The 21992-nt window shown below is 41.9% G+C and overlaps 1 protein-coding gene across 1 annotated transcript in view; it reads right to left on the bottom strand.

Moving 5' to 3' along the window:
* LY75 (lymphocyte antigen 75) overlaps nucleotides 1–19420 on the bottom strand; it is a 69456-nt gene extending 50036 nt beyond the window's left edge. The window contains exons 1-9 of the mRNA XM_050969168.1: nucleotides 19282–19420; nucleotides 15113–15484; nucleotides 11477–11650; nucleotides 11008–11172; nucleotides 10189–10299; nucleotides 6333–6476; nucleotides 4224–4412; nucleotides 3332–3489; nucleotides 1539–1646 (exon numbers count right to left, since the gene is read on the bottom strand). Coding sequence (XP_050825125.1) covers nucleotides 1539–1646; nucleotides 3332–3489; nucleotides 4224–4412; nucleotides 6333–6476; nucleotides 10189–10299; nucleotides 11008–11172; nucleotides 11477–11650; nucleotides 15113–15484; nucleotides 19282–19366 — 1506 coding nt within the window. The 5' untranslated portion in view covers nucleotides 19367–19420. The remainder of the gene's footprint in view (nucleotides 1–1538; nucleotides 1647–3331; nucleotides 3490–4223; nucleotides 4413–6332; nucleotides 6477–10188; nucleotides 10300–11007; nucleotides 11173–11476; nucleotides 11651–15112; nucleotides 15485–19281) is intronic.
* Nucleotides 19421–21992: the final 2572 nt, after the last annotated feature.

The raw sequence follows: 21992 nt of genomic DNA, 5'->3' as shown, positions 1-21992 counted from the left end.
ATTATGCATCAAGAATGTATTCACTTGTTCTGAGATCCAGAAGGAGCTGGGAGGCACACCATTTGAAAGTCTCGGGGTGAAAATGGTTTTAATTGAATTAAACAAACAAACAAACCCAAAGGAAATTAATGAAAATACACCTATTAAAATTAGGGTTTTGTGACAGAGTCAGGCCAGATGGATACAGGAGAGTGTTTTCTTTTTTTTTTTACAACAAATAATTCGGGGGGACAACTAATGAAATAACAGGGACAGGAGTGTGGTCAAAGGGTCAAATGAAGGGAACCTGACTGGGACACCGAGCAGAGATCCCTGAACAGCGCCCACTGCTCCTTGAAGGTGTCAAGGGAGCCAGTGGAAGCCGCCCAGAGGAACTCTGTCCAGATGCATGAACGGACAGAGGATTGGAAATAGGCCCCACAGTCACAGGAGACCCCGTTGGCCAACCTCCTCTCCCTGGTCTTATAGATGGCCATTTTAGCCAGGGCCAGGAGGAGGCTGACCAGCAGGTCCAGCGACTTCATGGGGCATTAGAAGGCAGATATATTAGTCCCAGATTAAATAGATCCCTTTTCCCAGTGTAAGGTAACAGGGGCAGTTCCAGAACAAGCAGGTACCTGCTGGAACCAATTAAGGCAGGCAGGCTAATTAGGACACTTGGAGCCAATTAAGAAGAAACTGCTAGAATCAATTAGGACAGGCTGGCTAATCAGGCCACCTGAGTTTAAAAAGGATCTTGCTTCAGTTTGTAGCATGCACGTGAGGAGCTGAGAGCAAGAGGCACTAGGAGCTGAGAGTGGGAAGGTGTATTGCTGGAGGATTGAAGAGTATGAGCTTTATCAGACACCAGAAGAAAGGCCCTGTGGTGACGATAAAGAAGGTGTTGGGAGGAGGCCATGGGGAAGTAGCTCAGGAGTTGTAGCTGTCATGCAGCTGTTCCAGGAGGCACTCTAGACAGCTGCAGTCCACAGGGCCCTGGGCTGGAACCTGGAATAGACGGCGGGCCCGGGTTCCCCCCAAACCTCCCAATTTCCGATCAGACACAGGAGGAATTGACTTGGACCGTGGGTTCTACCAGACGGGAAGGTCTCTGGGCTGTTCCCTAACTCACCTGGTGAATCTCTGAAGCGAACAAATACGCCAATAAGCGCAGGAACCATCAAGACAGAGGAGGAACTTTGTCACAGTTTGTAAAATATATTTTTTAAAATAAAGTAATACAACATTACAGCTAACATATTGGGAATAAACTGCTTGCCAGCATCCCAGTATACTTCTCACTAAACAGAGGAGTATGACTTTTAAAAGACAACCCCTACCGAGTGAAGAGAATTTTAAATTAAGTCAAATTTTGGGTCAAAACTACTTGGATGTATCTTTATAAAGCTAGGACAATCCAATGTTTGATAAATTCTTTTAAAAATTAGAACTCCAAAAATAGAGGAAATAAAAGTAATTTTATGTAGGCAGCATTTTTACACTGAAGTAAGATAAAAGAATCACATATTTTTACAATAATTGGCATTATGAATTATTACCTCTTTCGGGGAACAATGTTTATCAGATGTTTCATTCAAAACCTCTCCTTTTTTCATGCACACGTACTTCAGTTTCTCTTCACAAGATCTGACTCTCCATCGACCCAACTATTAGAAAGGAGGAAAAAATGGGATTTAAAAACCCCTCAAAACTTTCAAATTTGAACTTATTTCCATTTATACTTTAGTTTAAAATCATTGCTGTGATATAGACATAAGCCAATTTAAGTTGTGGGGATTCCTCCAGGCTGAATCAGCCTTTCCTGGTTCTTGCTCTTTAAGGATTAATGATTCTCCTGGCTACTGGCCCTATAAAAAGCCTGATTAATTATGCCTGCTTACGGGACCTTTGTCTGCAGGGTATCCTGCTATTTCTTGCCAGTGCCGTCTCTTGCTTTCCTTTACCAAAGCATTACACGGATACCTCATTTTCTTCTTAACTGATCAAGGCGTGCGATGACCCTCTTGAAGACACCAACTCTGCTGGTCACAGTAGTACTTAATAGCTCCCCCAGGTTCATCAGATCGTTCCCTCCAAATACAAACCCAAACTGCCCTAAATTGCACTTTTAACATGCACTGTGTTGTTACATCAACAGACAATGATGTTTCATCATGATCCAATACTGCCCAAACATACATAATCACATAAAATCCCACTGTCATCATTTAAAAAGTACATATAAAAGCCTTAATGGAGAAACCCCAAAGTTCAGAGTTTGCTAAAACAACTTGTTCGGCTATGTATGCAGAAGTCCGGATGCTATCAAAATCAGTGATACCTCCAGGCAAGCCCTGAAGCCCTCCTCCATACTACCTCTTTCTTCCCAAAACATTCCATTGCTCTCCCTCATATGTCTCTTTAGGGAAGGCTCGCTACCCTCTTCTGCGTAGTTGCAGAATAGCTAGTAAGTCTTTTCCAGGAGAATGGCTATGGCCAGCTCCCTACTCTGGCATCTCTGTGGTGTTATCAAGATCTCTCTCCCCTCCAGTCCCCTTTACTACCCTCCACGCACCAGGGTCTCTCTCCTTCACTCCACACTCCAGGTGTCTCACTACCCCTTCTCAGAAGGGAGGGACTAAATTGCTCATAGTGCTTCAAGCCTGTAGGGTTTGATTCAGGCTGGCTCCTCGTCTCTATAGCTCTGCCCGCATCCCTCTTGGCTCTCTGTCACCTAGACATACCAAGGAGCTGGTAAGTGGCAACTCAGAAGGCAGAGCAGGATTTGAAAGAACAACATGGAGCAACAGGAGAAACAACTAGCTGCCCCTCAACAGCAGCCAAAGCAGCAGCTGCTAGTGGCAGAATTTGAGAAATGCAAACAATTGTTTTCATTCCCTTGAAGCCCATCACACAAACAGGGAAACCAAGATACACAGTATGCAAACTTTGGATAAATAATTTCAAGCAATTTCTTTTTTTAAAATAGTGTCAAATATCAGAGGGGTAGCCATGTTAGTCTGGATCTGTAAAAGCAGCAAAGAGTCCTGGGGCACCTTATAGACTAACAGACGTTTTGGAGCATGAGCTTTCGTGGGTGAATACCCACTTCACCCATGAAAGCTCATGCTCCAAAACATCTGTTAGTCTATAAGGTGCCCCAGGACTCTTTGCTGCTTTTACTAGTGTAAAATAGTTATTTCTGAAACAAAGAGATTTGCTTTCATTATCCCTATACTTCTTTATATAGCTAAGATGATTCAGTAGCATTTGAGGTTTTTTGCTCTCAACCTTCACACATACACCACATAACACTGAATCTACTGTGACTGAAAGAGCATTGGGTTCTTACCTTTCCTGAATACGACACACAGTTAGGAGTGTTGTTAAAAGGAATTTTTGGTTCATTCTGATCCCAGTAAGTGAAAACCACTTTGGACCCATCTGACCACTTAAACAAAGCTGGAGTATTCTCATTCATGAAACCCATCCATATTTCCTCTTTAGTTTCTAAAGTTAACATGGGGATGAGAATATAACTTCAGTTTAGTAAGTAAGATAATTGCAAATGAAAATGAAACCAACAAGTTTAAGACTTAACAGCATGCAAAATACTATAGAAGCCTCCCCAAACCTGCCACATCTCAGAATGCACTGCATTATTCTCAAATATCCATTCTCACAATGCGATCTGAGACTAGTACAAAACATTTTTACCATGCATTTTTTTATTATTATGCATAAATATACGTAATTGCTTTTTTTTGTGATGCTTACACATACCAGCAAAATTACCACTAATCCAAAAAGAGAAAGCAGCAGTGGAGAATACAGACAAGTACAATGACCAATAGTCAAGTAATAATTCAAGTAACTGTGTAGATTTGAATGAAGAACTATCACCATTCTGTTTAAAACAGAATACAATAAAACACAAAGTAAAATAAAAATAAACATAACCCTACCAGTATAAAACAGAGTAAACAACCCTAAAAACTTTGGAGAAAAAAAAATAGTTTTCTCAAGAGAGGATGATCTTCTTGGGTCAGTTCCTCAGCTAACATGAATCAGTTTACTACACTGAAATCAATGTAATACTACTACTGAAGTCAATGGAGGTACACTGATGTAGACATACTGAGGATCTAGCCTTGTATCTCTCTCTCTAAACTGCTGATTCATTAATTTCTGGCCTCAGTGAGCTATTGTTAATTTTGTTAATATTGTTAACTATCCAAACTTACCATTATGGAGCTTTGTAACAACCAGCTCAACATCTGCTAAAGAATGTATGCTGATGAGGTCACTTTTATTTTCTCTGCATGACTGACTTGCCATATTCCAGGAAGCCTGGTTATTCATTAGCATATAACAAAAACCACTGTATGGAAGCCAGCCTGAATCACACTGAGTCTCCAAGTACCTCCAAACATCTGAGAATGAACAGAAAGTGGATTACATGCCATGTGAGTTACACAAATTATTGTATAAACTGAAAGTTTGTTAAATGTTTTCTTGCAGAATCTTGAAGCTTCCAAAACAGAGCAATTATAATGCATTCACTCAGCAGGAAACTGCTAGTATTTCCTCTTTCTTTGGCTCCGATCTCAATGTCCCACATTGTGCCCTCCGATTCAGTGAGAAGAGCTACCCCAACTATGTCAAATGGAAGGAGAATTCTACTTCTGTGATACTGTTCAAGTTCTCTTCCCAAAGTACAGAAATCGTTCTAACATGAAGTGCACAGAAAATGCTTCAGTCTCTACCAGCATTCCTGTATGTCTCTCACTTATTACAAACATCATTGACTTAAAGTAAAATGGAGAGAGGTAACGTTAATGAAAACAAGTAACATGGCTCTTACAACGTTGGAACCTAACCCAAGGGTCAACGAGAAACATGTGGGGCTTGCACCTATCCAGCTAGTTTAGCAGGGGAGAAACTAATAACAGTGATTAGTAATATTTATGGGTGGTAGGGAAGGGGCAAAGAAAATGCAGCTGGTTGCAGTGGAAAGTAAAAGTTATCCATCACCCTAACTGAGATGTAAGTGAAAGGTATTTGTCAGAAAAATGACCACTGCCACATCTTTCCTTGAAACTACATTAGAACACACAGCCAAGCAGCTAAAAAACAAAGCTACTTCATTGTTAGTGGCCAGTATATCACTCCCTCAGCTTCAGCAGCTTGATTTAGAAGGAATTATGCATGTCAAGTATACAATATTATTTGTATGTATTGTGTATCACTGAATGGCCTCATTCAAGATTAATGCTGTGAACACACACAAAAATTCCCAGTCTCAGCCCTGAAGATCCTACTGTCTTTTTCTCCTAAGTAGGTTTCCTGTAAATAGTCTCAAACTCCAATGAGATTCAGCCTTACTGATTTAAAACACAGCACAAAACATAAATACGTTTGAAGTAATCACAAGTTGAATGGTGGAGTGTTACAGTCGGTAAACTTACTATTTCATACAGCCTGTCAGACCTTTCCTAGAAGCTTACTGAATGTTTACAACACTACACAAATTATTTTATAAAACAGAAGAGAAGACACAGACCCTGCCTCAAAGATCTTATATGCTAACTCATACAAAACCAAACAAGGAGACACAGTTCAGGTATGGGAGGTGTGAGGACACCACTGGTAATGAGGTCTGTGTTGGAATAACGCTGAGCTCTTCTCTAGTTTACATCACCAAAACATTGTACAAACATTAACTACCTCTCAGCACACCCCTCTGCAGAAGGTATCAGAGAGGTAAAGATTATACTGTGGGTCAGACACCAACTCAGGCTTCTAATTCTGGGCTTGATATAAAGTCAAAGGAGTCAATGAAAAGATTCCCATTGAGTTGAATGGGCTTTGAATCAGGTTCCCTGTGCTTAATCCACCTAAAACACTATCTTGTCAATACAGACAAGCTTTGTGAGGGAAATGGGTTTTCAGAAGAATTTGAATGAGCAAGGCTGCCTAGAGGATAGGAACTTCCAAACATTGGGTACAGTATGAAAGAAGCCACAAGCTGAAAACAGGAAAATATGATAAAGAAAGCACCATGGAGGAAGCAACTGGGAAGCATTCAGGGAATGTTTGAGAAAGTAGGCGGAAATGGGAGATGAGGGTGAGGGAAGATCCTGCACTGTTTTGAAATGGAAGGCAAAAAGTTTGAGCTTGATGTAGGAAAAGAAGGGACTCAGTGCAAACAGATATTGGGGAGGGAGGCTGATGTGGTCAGAGCGGGCAGAGGACCATTATTTTAACACTGGCAAGTGACTATAGCAGCAGTGGATATTACCCTCATATCACTATATATTGACCAGAAACGCAGATGCATAGAGATGGATTACCTGGTAATTCTGATTTTGTATTGTTAAGTGGTTTCTTGCAGACATATGGAAGTGCAGTCCCACAGTGGTAACTCTGCCATTGACCTGAGGCAGCATTCATCGCCACACAACTTGACCCATCCAAAGGCGACACATTTTGCATGTCTTTGAGAGAGAAAGAACTATATGTAAGAGTGCAAATTTATATAAAATGAAGGTGATTATTGCTTCTTTTGTCTCACGCTTTTTGATGCAATAATAATACTTCTTGCTTCTGTAGTTTCTTCCATCTGAGGATCATAATGCACTTTACAACCTTTGGCCTAAGGAATTTTACGGTAGGTCACACAGGAAGCCTTCTGAAAGAACCAGGAATAGAGCCAAGGAATCCTCATTCCTAGTCCTGTACTTTAGCCACCTAGCAGACCTAGCAGAATATTCTATCTAAACTACAATTAATACAAGGAAAATTTAAGCTATGACATAAACCAGCAGATACAATTATTCCATTAATTCATTTCCTTTTAAGTAAAACTCAACTCTTAAATGTCCTTGTGTATGTTTAGAGGTAGCTCAGTTACAAATACCTGCTTTTATGATCATAGGAGTTTCAAATGGAAACTACCAATATACTGTTTACCAAAACAGAAAACCTGTATTAATATAGTAAGCACAGTAAAAGCAAAACGAAAGAATAGTGACTACATTTGCCAGAAATCATTTGGTAATAGGCACTGCTTTATGTTTTATCAAGTTTTTCTGTCTTTATAATGAGTGAGGCAACAAGTATTTCAATACACGGTCCCTCCTGGTCACTTCTCTCTGTTGTTTGGAAACTGGGTGTCAAAAGAATAATTTGGTTTCTTGATTAAGGGCTCAATCCTGCACACTTGGAAATTATTGTGAGTTTTGCCATGGATTTAAAGAGGGAGTGGAGCAGGTTGTAATTTACTGGGCTTTTCCATCTACCCCTTAAAAGTTTTACATTTTGAGCTACATGGTTTGGATTGTCAGACAACTGGGGCCAGATTCTGCCACCTTTACTTATGATTAGGGCTCTCAAGCGATTAAAACAATTAGTCACAATTAATTGTGTTAGTAAATAACAATAGAATACCATTTATTTTAAATATTTTGGATGTTTATTACATTTTCAAATATATTGATTTCAATTACAACACAGAATACAAAGTGTACAATGCTCACTTTATATTTATTTTTGATTAAATATTTGCACTGTAAAAAACAAAAAAAATGTATTTTTCAGTTTACTTCATACAAGTACTATAGTGTAATCTCACAAAAGTTGAACTTACAAATGTAGAATCATGTACCAAAAAAACTGCATTCAAAAATAAAACAAAATGTAAAACTTTAGAGCTACAAGTCTACTCAGTCCTACTTCTTATCATAGATTATTAGGGTTGGAAGGGACCTCAGGAGATCATCTAGTGCAATCCCCTGCTCAAAGCAGGACCAATCCCAAATGGCCCCCTCAAGGATTGAACTCACAAGCCTGGGTTTAGCAGGCCAATGCTCAAACCACTGAGCTATCCCTCCCTTGGTCAGCCAATCACTCAGACAAACAAACTTGGTTACAATTTGCAGAAAATAATGCTACCTGCTTCTTGTTTACAATGTCACCTGAAAGTTAGAACAGGCGTTCACATGGCACTGTTTTAGCTGGGGTTGCAAGATATTTACGTGCCAGATGTGCTAAAGATTCAAGCTTCAACCACCATTCCAGAGGACATGTTTCCATGCTGATGATGGGTTCTCCTTGATAATGAGTCAAAGCAGCGCAGACTGATGCATGTTCATTTTCATCATCTGAGTCAGAAGCTATCAGCAGAAGGTTGATTTTCTTTTCTGGTGGTTTGGGTTCTGTAGTTTCCGCATCAGAGTGTTGCTCTTTTAAGACTTCTAAAAGCATACTCCACACCTCATCCCTCTTATATTTTGGACAGCACTTCAGATTCTTAAACCTTGGGTCAAGTGCTATAGCTATTTTTAGAAATCTCACATTGGTACCTTCTTTGCCTTTTGTCAAATCTGCTGTGAAAGTGTTCTTAAAACGAACATTGCTGGGTCATCATCCGAGACTGCGATAACACAAAATATATGCAGAAAGTGGGTAAAACAAAGCAGGAAACATACAATTCTTCTTCCCAGGGAGTACAGTCACAAATTTAATTGACGCATTATTTTTTTAGCAAGCATCATCAGCATGGAGGCATGTCCTCTGGAATGGTGGCTGAAGCATGAAGGGGCATACGAATGTTTAGTATATCTGGCATACAAATACATTGCAATGCTGGCTACAAAATTGCCATGCGAATGTCTGTTCTGACTTTCAAGTGACGTTGTGAGTAAGAAGCAGGCAGCAGTATCTCCCGTCAATGTAAACAAACTTGTTTGTCTTAGCGATTGGCAGAATAAGAAGTAGGACTGACTGGACTTGTAGGCTCTAAAGTTTTACACTGTTTTGTTTTTGAGTGCCGTTATGTAACCAAAAAAAATCTGCATTTGTAAGTACACTTTCACGATAAAGAGATTGCACTTCAGTACTTGTATGAGGTGAACTGAAAAACACTATTTCTTTCGTTTATCATTTTTAGTGTATATTTTTGTAGCAAAAATAATAATAGAAAGTGAACACTATGCACTTTGTATTCTGTTTTGTAATTGAAGTCAACATTGAAAATGTAGAAAAACATCCAAAAATATTTAATAAATTTCAATTGGTATTATATTGTTATAAGTGCAATTAATCATGATTAATTTTTTTATTGCAATTAGTTTTTTTGAGTTAATCGCATGAGTTATCTGTGATTGACAGCTCTACTTATGATGAATAGCGCCCTGCTTTGCAAATTGTCCCACTGAAATCACAAATAAGGTGTGACTCGTGTAAAAGTGGCAAAGCTGGGTCCTTAGACTTTGAAGAGATGATAAAAGAAATGCTTCATGTGGCAAATCTTATAAAAAGGTCTACTTAGCAAACTTATCCAAAAATAATAAACTCTCACAAAAGCCACATCTTATCTCTCTTCTCCTTGCTTCCTCAAATGGCCACCATTTGATGGAACAAGAAGCTATTTAATAAGCTGAAAAAAGAGAGTTCAGTTCCAAAAAGACCAGACAGACTTACTTTGGGGAGGGGCTGGAGCCTTAGTATTAGTGTTCAGTTATACAGCAAAGATTCTCATAAATACCCACAACAAATGAAACCAGATTTCAAATGCAAGGCTTCAAATTCCAAGATACTTAATGAGCAAATCTCTCACTGATTTCAATGGAACTCTGAGCAATTAAAATAAGTTTACCAAAATTCATCTTTCTACCTCACCTCCTAAGACGCCACACGTTAATGTAACCTTAAAGTTAAGAATTTAACTGCACAAGTCAGGCTGCTATTGCAATTCATCCCAGGTCTCCGGCACATATGTGTTATTTTATATGCTGTTAAATGTATGCCTTCATATAGCAGTATAATGTGGTGAATTATAGTCGTTATGATAATCATATCTTTGAAGTCCACAATTTGTGTATAAAATCTCATCCATTCTGCCAGTGGGAAGAAGAAATTGTAAAAGAACCCTGGAGCTGCACCAAATATGCAGACAATCTCAAACTGAAGGTGTTTTTAAAAGTTGTCTTTTTTACTAGGGGTTTATAAACCCTACTCTTCCATAATTTGAAACTTGTTTAAATAGTAGGATTCACCTTTTAAGAAAAATGTCTATGGATGTTTTTCAACTTTTTACAGCAATGGAACAATAATGTTCTCTTTGGTAACGTGCAATAAAGGAAGATGAAAAGTAAAGTTCTAGTGCGTGTTATGAATATACGTTCATTCAATTGAAAAGATGGTTACCTGGATTCCAGTTAAGAAAGTTCAAGGGTGTGTGGTCTGACCACTGCCAGCCTCCAGAAATGTCCAGTTGGTTTAAGCCAATCCAAAATGCCTCTGCAATGCCATCTTTAGCTGGAATTAATAATTAAAAGTGGTTAACTAAAACTACGTTCATCCATTAAACCGTTGTTTTAAAATTAAAGAGCTACATGAAAACATGTCCAATAGAGAAACATTTTGCATTGAATATGGATGTGCAACTTCTACTGAAGTAAGAAGTTAAGGTCCCTGGGCAAAATTTGGCCCTTAATACGTTACAGAATTCTGTTTCTTCCTCCTGTTTCCTCCAGAAGCTGATTGTTTTATTCCCCACATACTCAAAGACACAGTGACACCTCCTGCGTCCAAGCCTGAATTAAGCCCTGTATGGCTGCACAGGTGATGACATGACAATGGCACAAAACACCCTCTTCCTCAAGGGATGAGTGCACTGCTAGAATGGATAGAACTAATTTGATTTCCAGATCCAAGCCTGGATCCTGTGCACTGCACTGACACTAAAACTGTCATGCTGACACATTCTGCATTTTGTGTGTGGACACTGGCAGTTTACTTCTGTTTACATTCACAAACACTATAATACAATCAGATGAGCTATATGAGAAAATCTCAGGTTAGATTAGTAATTCATTCCTATTATACAAGTTTAAGCACCAAGAGATCTTACATGCCAGAGAATTTTAATGCTACCTTGAAGTTATTCTACTTGTCAGGGTTTCCTGATATTCTGCTGCCAACATACTCCTCTCATCCATTTATTACAGACAGTTTTACACCTACCTTGTATATAACTTAATTCACTTGTATTTGTGATGCTCAGTAAATCTCCCCCTTGTGTTTGACATGAAATATAGGCTTCTTTCCAAGAAAGAGCAGACTGTGTGTTTAACTGGTAGCAACTTTCCAATCCTGGATCGTGTTCCCAGGTATCACGACAACCATCCTCTGTTTAATGCAAACACATGATACTGGTGACTGTAGCAAAACAATAACGGCATTTGGGTTTTTTCATACATTTTAGTGAACTTTATTGTAATGCAGAGGAAAATGCAAGGAAGTGTTTTAGTTGTATGTTAAAATCACTCATATTACAGAGTATATTTGTGTTGATTGTTACATCAATGTTCCAATATCAGTGAGACCTAATTTAAAAAGAGTTTAGTGTGCAGATATTGTACCATAAAATGGAGCTGTACACACATGAAATTGCAGAACTCTGTTAGAACATCTGTTTAGAAAAACTACGTGCCTGGTTTTAAGCAGATTCCCCATTTGGCATCCTGATTGTAGCTGGAGGTTGTGGCACACCAATCACCATCTGTGTGTGTTTCATCCCGAATGCAGTCATGATACCATGTCTTATTAACTAGGAAGGGGAACTCACAGGGCCTTCCATAGGAGTTACCATCCCTCGTATAGATCTCTGTAGGAAAAGCAACAAAACAGAAGATTTAGTATTTGAAAGAGAAATCTGAACACACCTGAAAGCATTATAATGAATAATCTAAAACTCCCCTCTCACAAGTTTGTTGAGGAAGAAAAGAGTAGCAAATAAAAGCTACTACTTACGTGGAGAACGTTAATTTAAAAATTACCAAATCAAACTACTATCTAGGAATACTGTACTCTATTGTTACGAATAATACATAATAATACTATAACTAGAAGGGATTAAAGAAAAATATTTTTTCTGTTCCTCCCCACTCCCCAGGCATTACTTTGTGTATTAGCCAGTTTCACCATGCTTCCTCTATGGTCAATTAGACCCCAATCCTGTGAACATACTTGTGTTGAACTTCATGCATTTCAGTAATCCCACTGAGTTCAATAAGACTCTTTACACATGTAAGGTTAAGCATGCGTATAAGCATTTGCAGTATCATCACCTTAGTTAGTTTCCCCTTTTGTTCCTGTGAATCCTTCCCACAAGGAGTCGGGGTCAGCTAGCCACAAAGCACCACCAAGAGCTCTGAGGACATAAGTGAGCCACACCCCAGTATGGGACCCTGGATTCGATTTCAAGTTGATGATCCCTTTAAACAAACATGAAAATGCTAAAGGAACATTATGGCCTGCAGCAACTTTTCCCCAAGACTAAGTCTACACTAGGAACAATTTGCTGCTATAGCTATTCTCGCCCAGCAAGGACACCGCAAAACTACATCTACACTAGAGCTTTTGTCAGCACACCTATGTCCGTCTGGGATCACCCCACATGACATGCCTCAAAAATACAGCTATGCTAGCAAAAGTCTGAAGTGTACACATGGCCTAAGTGACAGTTCCCTCTGTTAGAGGGCGAGGCTTCATATGACCCTCAGGACTCCCCTGAGATTCCTCTTAACCTAAACAAAAATCAAGGATCAGGGATTCCCCCAGTAGATCTCTGATAGGGGAATCTCTTGGAGGGGAGGAAGAATGGTCTACTAGATAGGGCACTGGACTGAGACTCCAGAAACCATTGTTCACTTCCTGGCTTAGCCACAGACTTCCTGTGTGACCTTGGGCAAGTTACTTGGGGCCAAACTGACAAAGGTATTTCAATGTCTAAAGCTGCAGACAGGTGCCCACCTTCCTTAGGTACTTCTGTAAATCACACTAGGGCCCAGATCTTCAAAAGGTATTTAAGGCACCTAAGTGAGTCACACACCTAAATAACTTTGAAGATCTGGGCCTCGGTGTTTATCTGCATCTTTAGGCACTTAAACTCCTCTGTCTCTCAGTGCCTCATTCCCCATCTGTAAAATGGGGATAATAATACTTCCCTACCTAAGAGGGGTGTTGTGAGTATAAAATCCACTGATGATTGTGAGGTGCTCATTTACTATCAGGACGATAGTTGTAAAAACAGCGCTGGAAGCTGTCACTGTGGGCACAAGTTCCCTACAACTTCCAAATAGCTAAAGGAAGCTGATCCTCTTCCTACTGTGGCAAACACATGTGAGTTGCAGGGTAAGTATGCATGACCAGAACTCCTAGTAAAAATCCATGAAGCTGACACACTGTCCTCCTTTAAATCCCTCCTAAAAATTCACTTCTGCCATGTTGCCTACAGAACATTTGACAACAGCAAAGCAGCTGGTGTGCTTTAACCACTGCTGCTTATGCTAAACATAAAAGTCTCATTGTCACTGTGCACTCCCCTATGTGTCTGTTATATCCATCTGTTGTCTCTTGTCATATAAAAGCTTGTATAGGCTTTTGGGGGCAGTACCATCCTTTTCATCATATGTCTGTACAGCACCTTGCACTATGCAGCCCCAATCCCTGACTTGAGCTACTACTGCAACGCAAATAAATAAATAAAATAAAATAAAATAAATAAATAATAAAGTAATAACAATACATAGGGCTTCTGTTTTACGGGGTATATTAATTTTGGTTTGGGGGCTTATTTTTGTAATTGTTGAGTTTGATACAGATGGGATTTTCAGGGTTTTCTTTTACATATACTGTATGAATAATGTATATTATATACTGCCATGAGTAATCGCTTTGTAATGTTCCCTGGTGCTATTTCACATAGTACTGTTTCAAACAGCACTATGTTAAAGTGCGCTAGGGACTCTTTAATGTGCACCAGAAGGGTCAATATGGACCAATTAATGCATAACACAGCAGAGCACTTTAGAAATCACACCCTCATCATTCATCTTATTGTCCATGTACACAAGCCCTTAGATACAAGTAACAATTTCTGTTTTTTCTAGTGTTTACTGGATAAACACCAATTTCTTTTTGCTTTTCTGTATCAGGAATGTTTTACTGGTGTTTATTGGATAAAACTGAAAACCAGAAGCTCTATAATAAGTTACTCTAGCTATGGCAGTAGCAGTAATTTTGGTAAGCTGCATGGCACCAAGAAGGAGAAGAGTGAAGCAGATCCTGGGATCCTGGAAAGAAAGGCAGGGCTGTCTTTATTTGTGTGTATCATCAATGCAAAGCATTTTAATAATGAATAAAATAAATAAAATAATAGTTAATAATAGAGAGTTTTGGAGCATGTTGCATGAGATCATCTTCCAATCAGCTCAGCAGCTGTCTGGTATTGAACTATTACTGCTTTTGGCTTTGCACAGTGTGCAGACTATTCCCCTTTACCTAGACAGCAGAGAATAAACTATTAAAGACAAAAACCATCTCTCTGTTCCTTCTTCGCATACTCCAGAGGCAGCTATTTCCTGCCTTTTATACAGGGCTTGTGGCAAAGATACAATCCAGGCCTATTTTTTTCAAACCAAGCAGTTAATTGTTTGTTATTGAGGGCCTGACTTTTTTAAATAATGCTGTTATGGGGAAAATAGCTCAATCTACACTTTCTCCATGAAAAACTATTTACTCGTGAACTTTCGCACAGTAGCCAGTGATCCAACAATTATTGTGGTTAAAATATTTTTTATTTAAATGCAAAAAATACTGCAGATAACCAGTTACACAGTTTTCAAATCACCACTCCTACTAATCAGTGTCAAGAACAGATTTAGAATGGTAGAGAAAGAAAAAAACCTGAAATCCTGGTCTGAATGAAGTTAATGGCAAAACTTCCAGTGAATTAAACAGGGACAGGAAAAGGCCTATCAACGACAGTCTTGCTAAAAGGTGGCTAGTGTTTCATATATGAAAGGGATGCTATCAAAAGAATGGTAGGTGTACATGTACAAAACTAGCCTTTTACTTGACACCACTTCTGTGTGATTAATCAATCAATAAACACCAGGTTACAAATTTGTAGTACCTGAACATCACTATCTCTCTGTGGCAAACATTTCCTTCCTTTATCAGTCTTTCAAATGCTTAGAAGTTGGCATACACCCACATATTGTTAGTGAAAATCATCACCATATCTCCTACTTCTTCCAGAACAAAATCAGAACCATAGACTTACCACGGTAAGGGTATTCACAAATATCATCGGAAGAGTTACTTCTTCTCCAGGCGTCTGACGAATTTATACTTGCAGTGACAACATTGTCTTTTAAAGTCAGCTTGTACTGGGATGCACCAAATATGGAAGCATCAACACATCGCCACCATAGCATAAGTTGTGAATCACAGTTAACCATTTTCAACGGAGATGCTCGTTTGGCTATATTTAATCCAAGGCACTGTCGGGATCCCAAGTGGAAAAGGCGATTTTGGGAGACCCATTTCCACAAAGTTTCATTTGTCTCCTTGCAGTCTGCTGCCATGATCTGTGAGTTTTTAACTTGTAGGCACTTGCTGCTTTTTTCATGGCGAATGGTAAATGCACCATTACCTATATATAAATACATGTGTGATTTACATGCAAAATTTTGTTTTTAAAACTAAGACAAGTTTTGATATGCTCTACCAGAAAGGACTAGCAATTGCAGTACATATACGACTCCTTATCACTAAGGCTAAGATTTCGTTATGGATATTTTTAGTAAAAGTCACGGACCGGTCAAGGGCAATAAAGAAAAATATCCATGACAAAATGGGAACCTCTGGGCAGCTGCGGGGCTGGACAGGGGCTCTGGGCCCCCCACCACTCATGGGGGCTTGGAGAGTCAGGGTCCCCCCCCAGGCTGGGAGCTGCAGGGGTCCGCCCCCACACTCTGCGGCACGGCTTAGCTGTGGTGATCCCCTTGCCACCCACAACAGTGGAGGGCTGCGGGGGTCTCCCTGCCATGGTGGGAAGCTGCAGGGATAATGCTACGGGTGACTGGGGGCTGCAGGGATCTCCCTGCTGCCACGAAGGCAGGCAGCTGTGGTGGGCCCCCTGCTGCCCATGGCGGCCGGAGCTGCCGGGGGGGTCCCCCTGCTGCTGCAGGGATAACCTGCCACCCATGGCTGCTAGAGGTTGCAGGGATCTACCTGCCGCCCATGATGGGGAGCTGCTGGGGTCCCCCTGATGCTGCAGCAGACGGGGGATGAGGGTGGCTGGGAGCTGCCAGATACCCCTGTCGCCTGCAGCGGACAGTGGATTCGGGGATCCCCCTGCCACCCACGGCGGTGGATGGCTGCAAGGTCCCCCTGCCACTGCAGGCTGAAGTCCTGGAGGTCTCTGGAAGTCACAGATACTGTGACTTCCCTGACCTCTGTGACAAAATCACAGTCTTACTTACCAATGGCACAACTTACATAAACCCTAGTTTTAGTAGCACATTTAATTTCATCTTCCTAAGTGAAAAATTTCTGTTAATAAAACAAAAATAATTCTTTCTAAATGCGCATAAAATGAGTTTACAATGTAAGGCCTGATCCTAAGCCCAGTGAGGTCAATGGAAGTCTTTCTATTGACTTCAGTGCACACTGGATCATATGTTGGATTAATGTGAAACCTGTCTGGGTCCGGGACCTTGTTTTCATGCCTGTGGTAAAACAACCAGCACGCTGTAGTTGATACACAAGCAATAATAAATAATGATCATCCTCATCTTTATCTACTAATCAGCAGGAACTGTCTCTGAATGTGTGTTTGTATGGTGTCCAGCTCATTGGAACCCCCATCCAGACTGGAGTTCTTGGTTGCGACCATAATATAATAATGGACAATTATCCCACCTTGGAAATGTGCATACAACCATAAAACCATACAATTAACCAGGGCTTAAAATAATTACCTAACACTTACCGGCCTTAGGACTAAGGTAACATTTTCAGAAGCATTAGGGGCCTAGGTCCCTTCAAGAGTGACTTAGATTTTTGTCTATATGGGAAAGTTTTTCAGGTATAACCGAAGACGTGGATTTAAAAGGATATCGTTACACTAGTATAACTTCCCATGTGGATACTGACTGGCCCTTTTTCAATACATCTTATGTCAGCTGGGAAGGATTTGAGGCTAAAACTGAAAAAAACAAACAAACAATTCTTATATCTGAATAAGAGTGTCCACAGAGTTATACCAGTTTAACTATATCAGTATTATGGTAAAACTGTCCTGTAGGCAAGGCCTATGCAATAAAGTTATGTTCACATATGCTATGTCAACTAGGAGTGTGAAAAAATTCAAACACCCCAGCTGATACAGCTCTGGCAGCAAAACCCCCCGTGCGGTCGCAACTATGCTGGCAGAGGAGTACGTACCTCCCCCATTTCCAGTGGTAAAGTGGGATGGGTCCTACTCCTGGGGGTGTGAGAGGCTTGGGGGAGGAGGAGGGGTGCAAGTCTGCCCCACACACACCCCACAGCAGTAGATCCTGTTCCACAGGGCTGGTTGGGCTCGGTTTCCTACTCCAGGTATTGTGGCCTGGCTAGTGTGACAGGTCCACTCAGGTTTGGCCTGGCTGTATCTGCTTAGGGTCCCTTCCAGCCCTACATAGCTGTGATTCTTAAATGGTAAGATTCAAGACTGTACTTCCACTAGAAGTGCAGAACAGAGAAACACCACGGAATCATAGCTTATGTATCCACTTGAGTTGTATCCACTTCTCTTCTCAGGATCTGACTATTTTGGAACATCTGCAGAGATTGGGAATTACAACGGAGACGTAATCAGCACTTTAGATACTGTTCTGATAGGCACCTTAGTAGTACCTGATGAGATAAGGAAAGAGAAAAAGATCTATTGTGGATTTTGGTTGTCTCTTGGGCATGTGAAAAGCAGCATCCTTTGTCCTGCAGCTATGGCAAGTTTTCCCAAGCTGGAAGGCAATGTGATTTTTCCAAGCCATTTGGATAGTACAGGGTACAGGCAGGGATAGTGGATTTAAAAAAAAATTCTTTTGTAAGTGAATTTAGAAAAGCTTCCCACACTACTTTAACCAACATGCCTCTGCTCTCCGTCTACAGGGACCTTCTCTATTCAATCTCTGGCTTCTCTTCTGAGTCTGCCAACAGGAATACCTAGAATGGCTTTGGTGACGTGGACCTTTTTTCAGCAGAGTTACAAATGAATTCAAAGTCCTTTTTATGAACATCAGATGACAACATTCATCAAATTGTAACAACTGTCAAGTGTTCAACCAACCTGTGTATGAATAAAACTGGTAATCAGATCCTGAGAAATCAGCCTTAGACTATTTTAAATTTTAGAGCCCCTGGAGAGCTAATCTGTCCCACCAAATATTTAATATTCTAAAATATCCCCATTTGGATGAACAAATCAGCAGCTGATCTGCTTAGGATCCACCCTGACTACCAGAAGAATTTGTCCAGCACCTGAGAGTGGGACTACACACTGGAAGAACTCCCTAGTGCCCCAATCCTAAACACATCAGCACCAGCACTTTTCTAGCAGCAGGGTCACCTCCGGAGTGAAACAGACTAGGAATTAAGCAAGCTGCAATTCTTTGGACTTTGCTTCCTACCCTACTTGCCTCGCCTGCTTTTAACACATTGGTTTGCCCTTGTCAGATTATATCGAAACTAAACTTCTTCCATTTCCTTGGCCCTAGCGGGAGAGTTTCCTTTGCCTCGTCTAGCAGTGAACAAACACAAACGAACAAGCTGAAATTCCCCGGCTGCACAGGGCTGCGCCACTTCCTCATACTGCGGACCCGAACTCTCATCTCTCGGAGCTAGGATTCCCTGGGTGTTTCGGTTCCAGGTACTGAGGCCAAGACATGGCCCGTCTGGGGCTGTGTTAATTCTGGAGACGCAAAGGGGACGATTACACGGTAGAGGAGGCGGAGGGGACTCGCCGCAAATGTGACGGGAATTTAAGTAAAAGTGAATTAGCGTTTAAACTGAGCCCTGCCCCGCCGCCTTCGTGATCACTCCTACGGTGGGGTCCTCTCGCCTGTCCTTGGGACGGTCCCTTCCCCGCTCCATGGGGCGCACATCCCTTCCCACTAGGAGACCCTGCCCCTCGCCACAGACGCCCGCTCCTCCCAGCTAGTTACATGCGTTTGTCTGCCCGCTCCCCCAAGTGTCCTGAAGTTGCAACTAAATGCGCCACCAAAGCGCAGACGGGACAGCGCAGCCCCCTGCAGAGACTCTTCCCTCCCCCAGGTCCCGAGTCTTCCCCGGTGCCCAGCTGTCTGGGCTGGGCTCAGGTTCCCCGGGGCTGTGGCCCCGCTGCTCCAGGGACTTGGGCCGGGTGCGTGCCTGGAAGCAGGTAAAAGTCAAAGTCCCGCTGTGCGTTACCTGCGGATGCCCCGCACGCAAAGCAGCAGGTTGCGAGCAGAGCCACCCAGCATGTGGCCAGCGAGCGCCCGGGCCCCCTCCTCATCCTCTAACGGGGCGAGCGCGGAGCACGACAGCCAGCTGCTCCGACCCCCGAGAGCTCCCCAGCTCAGTGACACTCCCCAGTCCCACGGGCACTCGCTGCGACCCATTGGAGGAGGCTGGGGCCAATCAGAGTGTTCTCCTTCACTCCAGGCTGGGCGGGTAAGTTGTTGCCGGGCGAAAGCCGGTCCTAGGAGGTTACGCTGCTACTTTCACCGCAGACCTTACTCAAGATCACATCTCTCAGGGCACTCAGGCACCTGGTGGGGGTGCAAAGGGGACGAAGGGCCTCACTGAGACACACATAAAAGGAACAGTGGGAGAAGCTTTACAAGCACAGGATTTATTTCTACCCCCCATCATTTCAGCTGCAGCCCTCCACGTCACCTCCCCATCAGTTCAGCTCCAGCCCCTCAGTAGTCACCTCCTCTCAGCCCTCATCACTTCAGCTGCAGCCTGCCCAATAGTCACAACCCCTCAGCCCCCATCAATTCAGCTCCAGCCCACACATCAGTCAATTTAACCCTTTTCTGGGCTTGAAGTGCATCTTCACCTGCTCTTTTAGGGATGCCAAGTTTGGTTGGACATATTCTTTGAGGTTCCATCACATGACACTCCTAAATTAAAGATAATAATCTTTCATTCTGGAGACTCCAAGGCAATACTGTAGGATTGGCAACCCTACTTCACCCTCTCTGCCCTTTCCCAGGCCCAGGAGGGAGCGGGAGGGGCAGAGGCCTGTCCAGCTGTTCACAAGAAGGAAGGGGGAGGAGGGAGCTTCTAAGGTCTTGTGAGAATGGCTTGGTGTTGCTAAGAGAGACAGAGAGAGTAAACTCTTCCTATAGCAGCTCTGATTGATTGATTGATTGCTCTTCCCCGGGTGGTGGGTAAGTGGGGCAGGCAGCCAATCAGAGGGGGTTCTGCCACCTCTGAACTTGCCGAAGGATTGGAGATGGGGACTAGCACCAGCCCTAAATGTCATTTGCAACAAAACTCACAGGAGCTGGCAACCAATAGTGTTTGATTCAGCATTATTGATGCTCTTATAATACCAAGTTCAGAGCCTGAACCAGAGCTAGCTCTGGAATTTCCTGCTGATGTTCTAATCCAGAGCTTTGGTGGCAGCCTATGTTTATAACGTAAATATTTGGAGTAAGGATTGGTCTAATACTGGGTCTTGTATACAGCCCGGCCCCTCAAGGTGATTAACAAATAATACATAATAATGATGGGCCAGGTTTTCCACTGTGTAAATCTGTTTAGCCCCATTGATGTCACTGGAACTATTCTAATTTACACAGGCTGAGTATCTGGGGCATGGTTGGTAATAATTAAAGAGATATACAAGATCTTTATGGGATGGGGGCAAATTTGGGTCTCAGTGAAGAGGCACTACAGAGAGGCATGCTTAAGACAATAATGTTAAAAAGGGAAAGAAAAACGTAGGGATATATATGTCCTATGGTACTGCAACATGCCAAATAGATCATGTCTGTTCTCAGAAAAGAAAAACAAAAACCTTCAGGAGGAAAGAAGACCAAGGGAGAAAATGGGAGAGGGAAGAAGAAGCCGAGGGTGAGAATGTAGTGAGGTGAGGAGTGAAGACTATGGAGGAGTAGGTAGGATAAGGAGAAATGATGGAAGAAAGAAGCTCAAGGGGGAGAGTTTCATTATTGACTTCACTAGAAGCTGGATCAGGCCTCAGCTCCTTAGTACAGTTTTAAGGCTTTCTGAGTTCAGCCTGAGCTGCCTTTGTAGCTCGCTGGTGTTTCTTGACTGAATTACTTCAGTTCAATAAGGGAAATTACAGCCTTTGACATCAACATGGCTTTGCTTCACAATCTAATAAGCAGCAACATGACACTATCAAACACACAGAAAGCCTTTTCATTTAATTTTATTTTTTTAATCTGTGGGGAAAATTCTTGACCCAACATACAGTCCTAAGAATGGGTTTCTCAATTGAGGCACTCTCTCCTGAGGCTGCAGCATGACAGTGAAACTGTTCTGTGGTACTGTTACATCCTGAGGGCTGTAATAGCCTCTGCTGCTGGTGCACTCCCCCTACAGAGGAGGACAGCCAGTGTACAAGGAGTGTACACAGAGAAGACCTCTGTGCACATGCAGAGGTGTGGAATCCCCATGTGAAGATTTCAAATTCTTCCCTCATCCTTTCTGCAACAGAACTTCAACAAGGCCCTCTGTGTTTGTTGAGGAGGGGCTGGATTTGTGCTATATAATCTATGTACGTTATTAACATACGAGAGTTTAAAAAAATCATTTAACTCCACTTGAGTGATAGCATTTTGCTGCTGCTCCATCCAAAACAAATTACTTCAGAGCCATTACTCACAGGAGCAAGACCATCAAAAGTTGGCTCTAAAAGGTTTTACCAAGTGCAGGTTGGGGAGATGAGTGGTATTCCTTTGGATTGTAGTGGAAAGCTAGTTGCCAAAGAGCCATATCAAAACATAAAGAAGAACACAAAGTGTGCTAGACATAATCCACAGGAATAAACAGATGCCTTCTTCCCACAGATGAGGAGGAGGAGAAAGGTCATTCTGTGAAGGAACTGGTAGGGGAGTTAACTGTCAGATTATAAAATTCAGGTGTCTATGGCCTCTCGGATT

The sequence above is a fragment of the Gopherus flavomarginatus genome, chromosome 10 (genome assembly GCF_025201925.1).
Source record: "Gopherus flavomarginatus isolate rGopFla2 chromosome 10, rGopFla2.mat.asm, whole genome shotgun sequence".
NCBI lineage: Eukaryota > Metazoa > Chordata > Testudines > Testudinidae > Gopherus > Gopherus flavomarginatus.
The sequence above is the reverse complement of the archived record's forward strand: the minus strand, read 5'-3'. Positions and strand labels throughout refer to the sequence as shown.